General features: G+C 41.0%; 1 protein-coding gene across 5 annotated transcripts in view; it reads right to left on the bottom strand.

Annotated features, from left to right (window-relative positions):
* LOC124552509 (1,5-anhydro-D-fructose reductase-like) overlaps positions 1-16841 on the bottom strand; it is a 98043-nt gene that overhangs the window by 12020 nt on the left and 69182 nt on the right. For all 5 annotated transcript variants that reach the window (XM_047126795.1, XM_047126799.1, XM_047126797.1 and 2 more), the window contains exon 6: positions 7381-7540. In XM_047126795.1, the coding sequence (XP_046982751.1) occupies positions 7381-7540 (160 nt within the window). The remainder of the gene's footprint in view (positions 1-7380; positions 7541-16841) is intronic.

Below are 16841 nucleotides of genomic sequence, written 5' to 3'. Positions count from 1 at the left end.
TTCCTGCGAGCTCTGCTGTCACTTGATACACATGAAATTCTCTTTAGCTGGATCACAATATAAAACTGTTTGAGTTGTAACCCTGCCTACAGAATATTCATCCACTTTCTAGATGTAACTGTTTGTTGTGCCACAGACATGTACACTCTGGTTAGCCTTGGAAGGACTGAACTATGCCTGAATAGACATCAATGAGAGCAACTGAAGTTAAACATGATTTTGAAGAGAAGAAAAATGTTGGACATAGTAACAGTGGTGATTCTGGATAAATATATGTAGTTAAAAGTACCATTTATGAAACTCATAGGTAACCACTATAAATGCAAACTTATTTTTTTATCCCCCCCCCCCCCTCCCCACCAAAGTTATAACTTGTTTGCAGAAATCTGTGGTTGGAATTCTTTCTACTTTAAATACTGTTATTCTGGTATTGTGGTACAGAAACATAAATCAATTTAATTTAGTTGTATTTACTGAATTAAAGAAACAAAAAGAATTATTGTATTCAAATACAACAGCAAACTGATGAAATTTTGATTTAAATTCCTTTCATAGCCAATTTATACATATAAAACACAACATCAAAGTGTAGATCTGCATCCATAATGCAGTATAATGTCTGCTTGTGCAATTTGATGTCTACGAAGTGACAGTAGTAGGTGTTTGAGTGAACAGACATTTTTACACCAATTCCAGCTGCTTCTGACATCTGGTGTTCAATGTAGAAGCTGCGAACTTTCTAGACCACCACAGAGATTCACAAGAGTTGTAAATATATTTTCAACATTGCGGTAAAACATGTCAACTGAGCTGACATGATGTAAGGTTACATCCAATGCACTTTCTGGCACTTCCTCATTTTCTGTTACCACCATAATATCATGTGAGCTGCACACTAACTGTTCAAAATTCGTAACTATTTTTTGTGCTGTCCTTTTACTATTGAACACATATTGTATTAAAGTAGATGTTAAATATATTTAACACATACAACTGTGAATATCAATAACTTTTTCAGATTTAGCATTATTACGTTACAACTAAGACACACTGTCATGAACATTTGAAGCCAAAGGTATTCACATTTTTGAAATAAAATTATGATAAATCTACAGCACTTTGATGCCTATGTGACAGACTACAAGTTCACAGGTTTGGGATTCTATCCTCGGAGTGTTGTAAATTTATTCTTGTAGTTAATGTGGCTTTTATCTTTGGCAACACCACATATGGGAAAAATCTAGATGCATTACTATTTTAATTCCACATTAAACTGTAGGCCTCCTAGAATGAGTAAAACAGTTGTAAAGATGGAGGAAGATCTCTAATCGGACAAACCGATCTTAAGAGAGATGATGATTACTTTTTGGACCTGTGGTACTACATTTACGACAGTGCAGGCAAGTATGTCTTAAGACAATAAATTAAACTATAATCATACTGAATCTGAGAATCAATTGCCTGCTGCTCTAATTTACTAGATAATTCACCAAAGACAAACACTGAATATATGTTCTGAAGCTACATCTGTAAGTTATATACTGTTTTCACCAATTAGAATGGGGATCACAAAGTTAAGGGGACTGCTGTACGAACACATGCGGAAATCTTGCAAAATTTGTCAGTTTTCTAAATAGTGAAGCTCAAAGAATAAGAATTGTAAGTCTATGTAACACCTATACCATCTTTTAACAGATCTTTGGAGAACATTCATACAAGTGGTTCTCTTCTCTCCAAATGTCTCTTTAATTTTCCTGTAGCCAGTATCTATTTTCCCCCAAGTGATATGCGTCTCTACATCCTTACATTTGTCCTCTAGTCATCCTTGCTTTGCCATTTTGCACTTCCTGTCAATCTCATTTTTGAGAGTTTGTATTCCTTTTTGCCTGCTTCCTCTACTGCATTTTTATATTTTCTCCTTTCATCAATTAAATTCAATATCTCTACTGTTACCCTTGGATTTCTATTAGCCCTCATCTTTTTACTTACTTGATCCTCTGCTACCTTCACTATTTCATCTCTCAAAGCTACCCATTCTTCTTCTACTGTATTTCTTTCCCCCATTCTTGTCAATCGTTCCCTAATGCTCTCCCTGAAGCTCTCTACAACCTCTGGTTCTTTCAGTTTATCCAGGTCCCATCTCCTCAAATTCCCACCTTTTTGCAATTTCTTCAGTTTTAATCTACAGTTCATAACAAATAGATTGCTGCCCCTGGAAATGTCTTACAATTTAAAACCTGGTTCCTGAATCTTTGTCTTACCATTATATAATCTATCTGAGACCTTCCAGTATCTCCAGGCTTCTTCCACGTATACAACCCTCTTTCATGATTCTTGAACCAAGTGTTAGCTACGATTAAGTTATTCTCTGTGCAAAATTCTAGCAGGCAGCTTCCTCTTTCGTTCCTTAGGCCCATTCCATATTCACCTACTATGTTTCCTTCTCTTCCTTTTCCTACTATGGAGTTCCAGTCACCCATGACTATTAAATTTTCTTCTCCCTTGTCTATCTGAATAATTTCTTTTATCTCATCATACATTTCTTCAATTTCTTTGTCATCTGCAGAGCTAGTTGGCATATAAACTTGACTGAGACATGAATGTGAGCTCACTGTTATGCTCCTCAAACCACTGTAGCACAGACGTTACCCTGCTGGAAGAAGCCATTACCATCAGGGAAGACATCGAGGGCAAAGGGATGCTGGTGCATTGCAGTAATATTCACGAAGTCCACAGCTGTTACTGTGTCTTCAATTACTATGAGTTGCTCCACAGACCTATATCTGTGGCACGATGCACATTTCGAGCAGCCGTTCACTGGACAATGGTGTATCCAGACAAGAATATCGACCTGGTGTGACAAAGAATGTGATTCATCCAACCGGGCTAAAAGTTTGCACTGATCCACAGTTCAATCTCTGTGGTCTAGTACCCACAGCAACTGCAACTGATGATGACGATGTGTCACACGTGCCGCAAAAACCCACATTCGACGAAGTATGCGGGATGGCGTGCTCCAAAACACTCGTGCCTCCTATGTTACTGTACTCTGTCATTAGACACCGCTTTCCAGAGCAGCAAACCTCCGACCTCCACATCCTGTGACTCGAGGTGTGGAAGTCCGACAGCTTGTTGCCTACTCACAGTTTCACTGTCCTCTATCCACAACAGTAGCACACTAACAGCTTCACCATTTTTGAGGTGCCTGTTCCCTGGGGCCGGACTGTAACAATGTGTCCTTTGTCAACATTTTTTACATCAGCAGATGTCCGCATTTGTCAGTAGAATGATTCCTCACTTGTCTGCTCTGCTTGTACACTATCCTTACAGCATCACATGTCCACAATGCCACCAGGAGGGACTCTATCTCACAGTTTGGATCATCAGTGTACTTTTGAGGAGGATAGTCCCTAAGTTTGCACTCACAGGTATCAAAACACCGACAGTATTTGCGCATCCTCATACTGTCTCCCAATATCCACCATTGCAAGTAGAAGCACAAATATCAGTGTATTCATTTATAACAACAAATGTTGTCATTTTGATAGTAAAAACATAATTGTGCATAAAATACAATAGTGGTCACTGTTAACACATTGCATGCACTTTCAAACTGACAAACAAACTGTCAGTGCTGTTCATGTGGAAAGCAAACTGACAGGGAGACCATGCCTATTTGTCACCACCAGTTTCCTCCAAATTTATGGTGGCCTCGGCTAGAAATAAAACTGACTAAGTGTGAGCTCTACATGGCCATGCATTTAGGAAGAATTGTGGCACAGATCTGGTGAGGCACAAGCCATTTGTGTTAGCATAGTTTCCAGGCTGCAGTCGTAATGTTTGAATACTCCATTAGTAGTGTAGCACTTGACACAGTCGTGTCGATTAATTATTTGGGCGTAACATTGCAGAGCGATATGAAGTGGGACAAGCATGTAATGGCAGTTGTGGGGAAGGCAGATAGTCATCTTCGGTTCATTGGTAGAATTTTAGGAAGATGTAGTTCATCTGTAAAGGAGACCACTTATAAAACACTAATAAGACCTATTCTTGAGTACTGCTCGAGCGTTTGGGATCCCTATCAGGTCGGATTGAAGGAGGACATAGAAGCAATTCAGAGGCGGGCTGCTAGATTTGTTACTGGTAGGTTCATGAGTGTTACGGAAATGCTTCAGGAACTCGGGTGGGAGTCTCTGGAGGAAAGGAGGCATTCTTTTCGTGAATCGCTACTGAGGAAATTTAGGGAACCAGCATTTGAGGCTGACTGCAGTACAATTTTACTGCTGCCAACCTATATTTTGCAGAAAGACCACAACAACAAGATAAGAGAGATTAGGGCTCATACAGAGGCATACAGGTAGTCATTTTTCCCTTGTTCTGTTTGGGAGTGCAACAGGGAGAGAAGATGCTAGTTGTGGTACGAGGTACCCTCCACCACGCACCGTATGGTGGATTGCGGAGTATGTATGTAGATGTAGATGCAGATGTAGATGATGTAGAAAGAGTACAGAACACTAATCCGTGGGTCGCGGGGTGGTTCTCTATGTGGAAGCTTGCTTTATTTTAAATTTTCGCATTTCTAATACTGCAAATAAACAAAGTAACCCAGTAGTTTACAGTGGAATATGCTACAACCTTTCACAAAAAAAAAGTTACCCACAGTCTTTGTATGCCTACAAGGAGTACTGGCTCCATTGGACTGAGGATTCAAAGAACACTAGATCAGTGCAAAGCAAAATGGAGGAATCCCATCATTACTTGTCAAAATCTCGGAAACTTATAACAACCTCATACAAAAATTTTTTGACTGATGTGATGAAACCCAATTTATAACTGACTCTTGGGGAAAATAAAAGAAATGATACAGGATGAGATTTTTCAAGATGAAGAAGGACTGCTATCATGCAGCATTAAAATGATTCCTTTCAAATCACCTCCACTAGTGCAAGACTTGTAATGTCTATTTTTATTCTACATCTACATACATATTCCAAAAGCCATCATAAGATGCAAGGTGGAGGGTACCAAGTAGCACTTGTAATGGGACACCCTCCTCTAGCATTGCCTTTTTTTTATGTTGGAGTAGCCAATAGCAGGATTAATCTCGAATCTAGTATGGGTTAACATTATCTCAGCTGTTTCACTAAATGAATTTCATATGATTTTGTATACAATGTATTATATTTTGGCTAAAATGTATAAAAAGAAATTAATTTGTTACAATCGATATGTACAGCTAAAATTACTCTTATTTTAGAAATATTTGAAACCAAAAAATATCTGGCATACTTAAAATTCATTTATTAACTATGCAATCTAATGCTAATTATAAAATTAATTTCTGGCCTCATTTATAAAGTAATGATATAACTTGGTGAAGATTCTTCATTTGTCAAGAAAGTTTGTACACTCTTTTGCTTTGTAAACTCTTTGGAATACTCTGAGGACTGCAGAATGTAGGTAGTAGTGAATATGCCTCTGATGGAAATGCACAAGTTTTTTAGTTTTGTCAATAACAAAGTAATTGTTGGTTTTATGAAAATGGAGATTGTGAAGTCACTGTGATATAGAACAATGGGATAAAATACATTACTGGCCATGAAAACTGCTACACCACGATGACATGCTACAGATGCTAAATTTAACTGACAGGAAGAAGATGCTGTGATGTGCAAATGATTAGCTTTTCAGAGCAATCACACAAGGTTGGCGCCAATGGCGACACCTACAACGTGCTGACATGAAGAAAGTTTCCAACCAATTTCTCATACATGAACAGCAGATGACCGGCATTGCCTCATGAAACGTTGTTGTGATGCCTCGTGTAAGGAGGAGAAATGCATACCATCACATTTCCAACTTTGATAAAGGTCGGATTGTAGCCTATCGTGACTGCGGTTTATCGTATCGTGACGTTGCTCCTTGCATTGGTCGAGATCCGATGACTGTTAGCAGAATATGAGATCGGTGGGTGCAGGAGGGTAATACGGAATACCATGCTGGATCCCAACGGCCTCATATCACTAGCAGTCGAGATGACAGGCATCTTATCCGCATCGCTGTAATGGATCGTGCAGCCACATCTCGATCCTTGAGGCAACAGATGGAGACGTTTGCAAGACAACAACCATCTGCACGACGCCATTTGCTGCAGCATGGACTATCAGATCGGAGACCGTGGCTGTGGTTACCCTTGACGCTGCATCACAGACAGGAGCACCTGTGATGGTGTACTCAATGACTAACCTGGGTGCACGAATGACAAAACGTCATTTTTTCGGATGAATCCAGGTTCTGTTTACAGCATCATGATGGTCGCATCCGTGTTTGGCGACATCACGGTGAACACACTTTGGAAGTGTGTATTCATCATCGCCATACTGGCGTATCACCCGGCGTGATGGTATGGGGTGCCATCGGTTACATGTCTCGTCACCTCTTGTTCACATTGACGGCATTTTGAACAGTGGATGTTACATTTCAGATGTGTTACGACCAGTGGCTCTACCCTTCATTCGATCCCTGCAAAACCCTACATTTTAGCAGGATAATGCACGACTGCATGTTGCAGGTCCTGTACGGGCCTTTCTGGATACAGAAAATGTTCGACTGCTGCCCTGGCCAGCACGTTCTCCAGATCTCTCACCAATTTAAAATGTCTGGTCAATGGTGGCCGAGCAACTGGCTCGTCACAATACGCCAGTCACTACTCTTGATGAACTGTGGTATCGTGTTGAAGCTGCATGGGCAGCTGTACATGTACACGCCATCCAAGCTCTCTTTGACTCAAAGCCCAGGCATATTGAGGCTGTTATTACGGCCAGAGGTGGTTGTTCTGGGTACTGATTTCTCAGGATCTATGCGCCCAAATTGCGAGAAAGTGAAATCACATGTCAGTTCTAGTATAATATATTTGTCCAATGAATACCCATTTCTCATCTGCATTTCTTCTTGGTGTAGCAATTTTAATGGCCAGTAGTGAAAAAGAAAGTCATAGCAACAGAAAGTACTACATTAACTATCTAGTCATCTGGAACCCACACAATTAACATTTCAGCTTCAAGAGTCTACCCCTAGATGCAAGAACTGCAGCCAACAACAAGAGAAAATGAAGATAAGTAAAAAGTTTTGTATATCTTATGCCTCTCTAAGCTTTCGACACTTTTGTAGAGACAGAGAAATTTAATGGTGATGTGTGGGAGGGTAATATTACACACTATTAGTCACGTCCTTTCCTGTTCAACTCACAAATAGTGAGAGGAAAAAACAACTGTCTATATGCCTCTATATGAGCCCTAATATCAGGTAAAGAGTAAAAATAAAGTGTGACCAAAAAGCTTCAAAACTGACTAACAACCAAAACATGGTATGATCACTTACATCGAAGTTCTGCTTGATGCGATCGGGGTTGACACTTTTTGGGATGACCACAATGCCTCGCTGTACGGTGTGACGCAGTAACACTTGGGCAGTCGTCTTCTTGTACTTCTCTGCAATACGTGACACTACCGGATCTGTCATGGGGCTCAAGCTTACTAACCTGAAAAGGGAAGCAAAGGAAGGACATCCACCCATTAATCTCATTTAACTCTAGACTCTAAAATATTCTGCTTTCTTACAGTAAAGTTATAACAGTGACACTAAAGCATTGTCAATGGGTCTGTACATGGGAGTTGAATGTTCAATAAGCCGCTGCAGATAATTGTAAAGGCAGAAAGGCTTCAGTAATGACGTCTTCTTTGGTTATCAGCTGAGTCAAGATGTTACTCTGCCACAGAACAACACCTCGATTTGGCTGATAATCCGAGAAGATTTATCATCAAAATTAGTTGAGAAACCTTGCACTCCCATAAGGGCTTCAGTACTCAATTCTTCCTCCTAACCATCACTCCCACCTCAAACTAAAGCTGCAAATGTTTTTTTTTTCAGTTTTTATTCCATCACATCAACAAATTACTGGAACATGTATTTCATGCAATGCCACTAGGAAGAAGAGTGTAAAAAAACTTTAACTATAAGTGTAAAATTATTTAATTGTATCTAAAAACAAAGATGATGTAACTTACCAAATGAAAGTGCTGGCATGTTGATAGACACACAAACACAAACATACACACAAAATTCAAGCTTTCGCAACCAACGGTTGCTTCATCAGGAAAGAGGGAAGGAGAGGGAAAGACGAAAGGATGTGGGTTTTAAGGGAGAGGGTAAGGAGTCATTCCAATCCCGGGAGTGGAAAGACTTACCTTAGGGGGGGAAAAAAAAGCTTGAATTTTGTGTGCATGTTTGTGTGTCTATCAACATGCCAGTGCTTTCGTTTGGTAAGTTACATCATCTCTGTTTTTAGATATAATTTTCCCACGTGGAATGTTTCCCTCTATTATATTCAAATTATTTAATTGGATAGATAAGAATTCTACTCACCAAGTGGCGGCAGAACACAGACATAAAAGACTGCTGTGATTGGCTAGCTTTTGGAGCCAGTGGCTCCTTCTTTACACAGAAGGGTTGAAGGGGAAGGAAGAATGGTGAAGGGTGAAGGAAAAGGACTGGAGAGTCTGGGAAAAAGAGTAGATTTCGGGAAAGTCACCCAGAACTGCATGTCAGGGGAGACTTATAGTATAGGATGAGAATGAAAGACTCCTTTTCCTTCACCCTTCTTCCTTCCCCTTCAATCCTTCTGCCTGAAGAAGGAGACACAGGCTCCAAAAGCTTGCCAGTCACAATAGTCTTTTATGCGTGTGTTCTGCTGCCACTTGGTGAGTAGATTTTTTATCTGCCCAATTAAATAATTTGAATATAATAGAGGGAAACATTCCACGTGGGAAAAATATATCTAAAAACAAAGGTGATGTGACTTACCAAACGAAAGCACTGGCAGGTCGATAGACACACAAACAAACACAAACATACACACAAAATTCAAGCTTTCGCAACCAACGGTTGCTTCGTCAGGAAAGAGGGAAGGAGAGGGAAAGACGAAAGGATGTGGGTTTTAAGGGAGAGGGTACGGAGTCATTCCAATCCCGGGAGCGGAAAGACTTACCTTAGGGGGAAAAAAGAACGGGTATACACTCGCACACACACATATATCCATCCACACATATACAGACACAAGCAGACATATTCAAAGGCAAAGAGTTTGGGCAGAGATGTCAGTCGAGGCACAAGTGCAGAGGCAAAGATGATGTTGAATGACAGGTGTGGTATGAGTGGCGGCAACTTGAAATTAGCGGAGATTGAGGCCTGGTGGATAACGGGAAGAGAGGATATACTGAAGGGCAAGTTCCCATCTCCGGAGTTTGGATAGGTTGGTGTTGGTGGGAAGTATCCAGATAACCCGGACGGTGTAACACTGTGCCCAGATGTGCTGGCCGTGCACCAAGGCACGTTTAGCCACAGGGTGATCCTCATTACCAACAAACACTGTCTGCCTGTGTCCATTCATGCGAATGGACAGTTTGTTGCTGGTCATTCCCACATAGAATGCATCACAGTGTAGGCAGGTCAGTTGGTAAATCACGTGGGTGCTTTCACATGTGGCTCTGCCTTTGATCGTGTACACCTTCCGGGTTACAGGACTGGAGTAGGTGGTAGTGGGAGGGTGCATGGGACAGGTTTTACACCGGGGGCGGTTACAAGGGCAGGAGCCAGAGGGTAGGGAAGGTGGTTTGGGGATTTCATAGGGATGAACTAAGAGGTTACGAAGGTTAGGTGGACGGCGGAAAGACACTCTTGGTGGAGTGGGGAGGAATTAAATAATTTTGTCAATAATTGATTGTTTACATTGTTCTATTAACTATAAGTGTGTAACATTCCGTGCAATATTAGCGATGGTGCTAGATTACTCTTTCTCCCCAAATCCATTTTTGGTTTCTCAGTTGAGGCCCCATGGCATAAACAGCACAACCAACATGGTGACACATATTCTTGATTGGGTTTAAATCTGGGTTGTTTGGTTGCCAGGGGAGTACAATAAACTCATGCTGGTACTCCTTGAACTTGCTTGTAGTGGTGACATGTTGCCCAGGGATATATGCATACTTTTCTTGGTCCATCCTGCCTTCCAGATCTTTGAGATCACCACGTACAGAATGCTGAGTTGGGGATTTTCTCCACTCAGGGTCTAAGTGTTTGTGTTGTCCTCGTCATTCAGGAATCAGTGATACTGGAAGGTGAAAAGACTGGGAATTTGTACAAGTGCTGATAACTGCACTGTTGAGTGCCCCAGAAACCAAAATCATCATCATCATCACCACTATTGAGGAGCATTTAGTGACAAGGTGATTACAGATCATCGTCCAGGGCTGACTTAGACAGGGAAGTCATTTAGTGAACTCTTAGAGACAGTTGTTGTAAATTGCATTTGCTATGTACTGTGAAGTTTACCTATGATTATTTGCACTCAGCCATTGAGGGTCTTTTTTGTGTTACATTAAATATAGTGTTGCAGACTTCATTATTCGACAAATCACACGGATAAGTAAACCTTTTTAACTCATTTGTGTGACTTTGGTCCTAATTTGTTGCAGTGTTGTAGAATCTTCATTCTCCTATCCTGTTACCTGACCCTGGGGCATGGCTGTGTAATAGTGGCAGGGAGAAATTGTTTTAGGAGTGTACTGCACCAGAAGCCATTTTACGAACTCACAACCTTGGCCTACTGTAACAACAGTGGCAACTTGGCCTCCACAGCAGTAGCGACGAGGCCTTTACAAAACTGACAATTAGGGTTTACAAAACTGGTGACGAGGGTATACAAAATGAAGCAAATATTTAATAAGGCTCAACTGCAAAAGGCAACACTTCTGGATCGGGAGAGGCGTACTTTTGTTTTTGGCACTCTTAAAGACAGGCTGCAGAGTGGAAGGAAGAAGACACAAGATGAAAGAAGTGCCGGAGTCTCTGCTACAATTGAACAATCTCCTACAAAATTGACATGGAAATGTGCCTCAGAACTTGGTATACTGAGGACAAAAATGTGAGATCACATGAAAAAAAGTCCTTAAGGTGAGATTTTTCTGAATGGAGTTCGTAAGTAAGTTACCAGATGAGTGCCCTTTAGCATGCCACATTTTATACTTAATTTCCAAATGCAGTGAACTGTGCCAAGGTCATGTTTTCAGATGAATGTGTTATATATTACACCTCACTTACTATAAATACAGGGTGTCCACAATGAGACTCGAACATTTTAATATCCTACATCTTTTTCATTTCAGATGGTGGACCTGTGAATCCTGAAAGGGCAGACAGAGCAACTCAACAAGTTTCAATTGTTTTAGCAAAATGGAGGATATGAAGGAGTGTGCACAAGTGGTCTGGTGGTATGCAGAGACAAAATCGGCAACACAAGTGCAAAGAAACTTTCGTCGAGTTTACAACAAAGCGCCCCCATCGTTGAAGACTATAAAGAAGTGGTCTGATCAGTTTTTGGCTACTGGGAGTGTTGCGAAAGGGCACGGTGGTGGTAAGCCTGGGATCAGCGAACATCATGTGGAACAAGTGCAGCGGTCATTTGAACAAAGTGCACAGAAGTCAGTGCGACAGGCAGCACGAGAACTTCGTATGAAATGTTCAACAGTGCACAAAGTGCATCAGAGATTACGTTTGTACGCATATAAAGTGCAGGTTGTGCAAGAAATCAAGCCTGATGATCGATCAAAGCGAGAAGAATTTGCACGTGTCATGTTAGATTGCATTGCTGTGGGCGAGACATTTTTATCACGCATGATGTTTACTGATGAGGGAACCTTTCACGTATCAGGGGCAGTCAATCGTCACAATGTGCATCTGGGGTCTGAAAATCCACATGCACCTAGGGAACACATGTGTGACAGTCCGAAAGTTAATGTGTGGTGTGGTTTGATGATAAATCGCATTGTTGGGCCATTTTTCTTTCAGGAGCCGACTGCGGATGGAGCCATCTACCTGGACATGTCGGAACAATTTGCCATGCCACAGATAACAGACCTGCAGCCAAATGTGATGTTTCAACAGGACGGTGCACCACCCCATTGGAGCCTTGGCGTCTGAATATTTTTAAATGACACATTCCCGCAACGATGGATTGGCCGTGGAGGTCCAATTCCTTGGCCGCCACGTTCGCCCGACATAACCCCCCTCGATTTTTTCTTGTGGGGTTATGTGAGATATCGGGTATACGCTACACCACTAAAGGACCTGCAAGACTTGAAACAGCGCATAAGAATTGTCATCAACTCTGTCACAGAACAGATGCTCCGCAACACATGGCACAAAATCGATTACAGACTTGATATTCTTCACGCTACCCGTGGTGCCCGTGTTAAAGGGTACTGAACCGTCCACCTGTGTATGAAAACTTGATGAGCTGCAGTATGATTTCCCTGTATTTGTTCGTCAATAAATTGTGTTTCTCCTCAGATTTTATGAGTTCAAATGTTGGAGTCTCATTGTGGACACCCTGTACTGTCATTTGGGTCAAAGGGAATCCTCATCACATAGTCGAGTTAGAAAGAAACCTGCCTCATGTACTGATACAGGCTGCAAAGACACTGCAACATCTGCTTGGACCGCAGTTTATGGAAGGGACTGTCAATGGTGCAAATTATTTGCACATGCTACGAATATGATTAATACCTCAGCTAGAGGAAAAGGGGCCTCACAGTACACACACAGTTGGAGCAAGATGGTGCACCTCCATACTATGCTTTTGCAGTGCCCGAGTTCCTAAATGAACACTTCCAGGATGTGGATAGGTCGTGGTTCAACAGTAACACCAGTTCCCTCGAAATGGCCACCAAGAAGTCTGTCCTCACCACACCTGACAGCTCGTTAGGGGAGTCATTAAAGTGCATATGTCTGCTCGTCGTCATGCTATGAACAAAGAATTGCACACACTGTTGATGATGTATTTCAGACTATAACACCAGACATGTTCAAGAATACGTCAAGAAGAGCATGGAGGCATATGGAAATGTGCTTAAAGTGTGATGGGGGACATACCAATATCCTGGAAACTTAATACGTAAGTAAATACTTGTGCTAAAACAAATCAAATCAATGAGCATTTGGTACTAGGAGGTATGCGGTGTCTCACACACTGTGTAGATGTAAAAGTCTAGTGAAGATGCTACTGTTCCACAGAGAATAGCAGTTGATATTTGTCCTTTATTCATTTTCATTTCTTCTAGAACAGTGGTCAGCCTGGGGGCTGCACGGACCAATTTCGTCTATCCAGCAGAGCTATCATCTTTTCAGTCACAATACGTACAACAAAGCTACCAGAGATGAAATGTTCTCGGGTGATCAGCTGAGAGGTGGCATCAGCTTGTCACAACATTTCAACAAGTTTCGTACACACGGTCCTCGCTTGATGGTGGGAATGAAATTCATCGAAATGTTGCGACAAGATGACGCCACCACTCAGTTCATCACTCTAGAAGACAGTTGTTTTCAATTTTATTTCACTACTCTGTTCAAGAATTCATGCCCTCAACACTGTATTGGGTAAGAAATGTCAAAGCACTGTCAAGTTGCTTTGTTTTGTGGACATCTGTAAGCATTTTCAGAATACAATGGAACACAATTTGTGAAAATTTAAAAGATACGTGACAATCCCATGTAAAACAGTTTTTGAAATTTGTGGTAACTCATCACAAAGTATTCTTATTGTGAACCACCTGTTTTCACAAATTTTCTCATTCACTTTCTCAACTAAACCACCACTGACAATGGGACCCTCCATACTGTAAATCATGGATTTTGAAGCTCTTCCAATATGTTGTAGAGGCACTTACCCTGAGTACCTGGCTATCCGCTTTTTTAGTGATGGGCCTCGGTTTTTGAGAAAATCAATTTTGAAGTTTATTGCGCCCTTTGTATACCCATAACATTACGTATATTCCAAGCAAGTCAGTGTAGCGCAATGGTAAAGGGTCACGGCTACTGTGCTGAAGGTACCATGTTCAGATCCTGCTTTTTTTTCCAAAATCAATCAAATTTTTCAATTTTATTTCAAAGAATATCAACAAACAGTGTAAGGTGTGCAAAATTATGAAGATATATTCAGTTATTAATTTTTCCAAATATTAATTCCATTTGTGGTTCGCAGTTGGAGTTCCAAATGTTTGTACAACGGTCGCTTCTTGTATTACCTGAGATCGATCTCCGCCCATTATCGTCCCCTCTCCCACGAAGAATGTTTGTCATAACAGGAACCCCAGCTCCTAGCGGCAGCCAATGACGATGTAAATTGCTTTTCTTTACGTTCACATCTAACTTCAGTGTCAGTTGCTCACAAAGCGTCTCTAGTGCCGTGTGTTAGAAAAATTCTGTGAAATGGAAGAACCAAGTGTTTCTGCAGTAGTGCAGCCAGAAGAAGATCCACAAGGAGATGAGTTGAATGAAGGATCAAAAGGCGAAATCACAAATGCCATTAAATAGGCCGAAAATCTACTTCGCGATTTGAATCTCATAACGAATACACCGCCTAGCATGATCTCTGCCAATTCTGTTGCAATTGGCAAAGAGATATGTATCGCAATACAGGATCTCTTGGCTGAAAGACAGATCATTATTGATGATGAATTGATAGATTTCATCGAAGAAGATGAACTAGGAGACTATGTTGCGAACCACAAATGGAATGCATATTTGAAAAAATTAGTAACTGAATATATCTTTATAATTTTGTACACCTTACACTGTTTGTTGATATTCTTTGAAATAAAATTGAAAAATTCAGTCGCTGTTATCAAAAAAAAGTACACGAGCAGGATTAGAACACAGTACCTCCATTGCAGTAGCCATGAACTTTTGAAAAGTTATGTGTGCTTCACTGTTTTTTTTTCTTTAACTAATTTGTGCCTGATTTTATTCTGAGAAGCTCAGTAATGTATGTAAATACCGTAAATGTAAATGTGATTCAAAAAGTAATTGAAGTGAAGTGAAGCACAGCTGGACAGCAAGAAACTCTTTTGCGCACAATCCCCGCAACGATAGTATTAGAGAAGCTTTGAGTATGGACTCTAAAAAAAAAAGCAAGACAATTGATTTCATTTAAAAGAAGACTGTTAATCTGTATCTTGCGAAAAGAGGACGTGTTGCTAGGCCATCACTCAGAACGTATTGTTACATTCAATGAAAATTGATATTTTAGTGATAGAACTAAGTAAAGTACGAGGGCTATCCAAAAAGTACATTACGTTTTCATTTGTGTCCGTTAGGGGCGGGGCTAGTGCGGCCATCTTGGTGTCATGGCATTCCGCCGCTCAGTCGGCATCCTGCCGTGTTAGTGAGAGGTTCGTGCTGTACTCTGTTGAGTTACTGTGACAGTTTGAAATGTCAGCGTTAATTGAAAATGCCGCAAAGTGTGAAGCGCGTGCTGTAATAAGGTTTCTGACTGCAAAAAACTGTACACCGATAGAAATCTATCGGCAGCTTTGTGAAGTGTATGGGGACAACATAATCACTGAAGGTGGAGTGCGTCAATGGGTCATAAAATTTAAAAATGGGCGAACTAACGTTCACGACAAAGAGCGAAGTGGAAGACTCAGCATAGTGACTGCCGAACTTGTCGAAAAAGTCGATGTCGCGGTTTGTGAAAACCGTAATTTCACAATAATGGAACTCTCTATGAGTTTTCCACAAATTTCACGAAGTTTGTTGCACAAAATCATTACCGAAAAGCTTGGTTACCACAAGCTTTGTGCAAGATGGATACCAAAAATCTTGACAGAGATTCACAAAAATCAGCAAATGGCTGCAGCGTTAACGTTTTTGGACGCTTACGAGAAAGATGGCGACTCATTACTCGATCGCATCGTTACTGGTGACAAAACATGGGTTAAGCATGTGAACTGTGAGACAAAATTGCAGTCAATGCAGTGGGGGCACACAAATTCCCCCCAAAAGCCCAAGAAATGCGTGCAGACAATGTCGGCAAGGAAGGTGATGGCGACTGTCTTTTGGGACAGAAAAGGTGTGATTTTTGTGGATTTCCTGGAAACAGGCACTACAATAAACTCTCAAAGGTATTGCCAAACTCTGCACAACCTCAGAAGAGCAATACAAAACAAGCGCAGGGGAAAGTTGGCCTCAAAGATCTTGCCGATTCACGACAACGCCCGGGCCCACATGACAAATGCCACTCGTGAAGTCCTCGAATCTTTTAAGTGGGAGTTGTTTCCTCATCCACCGTACAGTCCCGACCTGGCACCGAGCAACTTCCACTTATTCCCAGCAATGAAGAAGTGGTTGGCTATGCAGCATTTTGATGACAACGCACAGCTTCAAGAAGAGGTAACCACGTGGTTGAAGGTGCAGGCGGCCGAATTTTACGACGAAGGAATTTCCAAGCTCGTCCATCGCTACGATAAGTGCCTTAATTTAAATGGCAACTATGTAGAAAAGTAGTATTTAAGTATGGCTTTCATCTGTATATAATAAAAAAATTTCCAATACTTTATTTATTTTTAATTCCAAAACGTAATGTACTTTGTGGATAGCCCTCGTATGTGTAAGAGTTGCCAAAAATTTATGTATACAAATTTTCTGGTAGCGAAGAACAGAGATATCTTGTTTTTGGAAAAGGAGGTGAACTTCATTGTCGTCGCCGTCTATCAATCGACAGAATTGTAAGTGTACAAAGTTCACTAAAATACAGGAAAAGAAATACATTCTCTATAGTTTTCATTCAATAAGTAACAATCTCTCATAATTTCTTGATTACAGTAATTGGATTATGTCCCATATCCATCCACACATATACAGACACAAGCAGACATCAATGTCTGCTTGTGTCTGTATATGTGTGGATGGATATGTGTGTGTGTGTGTGTGTGCGAGTGTATACCCGT

Source organism: Schistocerca americana, chromosome 10 (genome assembly GCF_021461395.2).
Source record: "Schistocerca americana isolate TAMUIC-IGC-003095 chromosome 10, iqSchAmer2.1, whole genome shotgun sequence".
NCBI classification, from domain to species: Eukaryota; Metazoa; Arthropoda; class Insecta; order Orthoptera; family Acrididae; genus Schistocerca; species Schistocerca americana.
The sequence above is the reverse complement of the archived record's forward strand: the minus strand, read 5'-3'. Positions and strand labels throughout refer to the sequence as shown.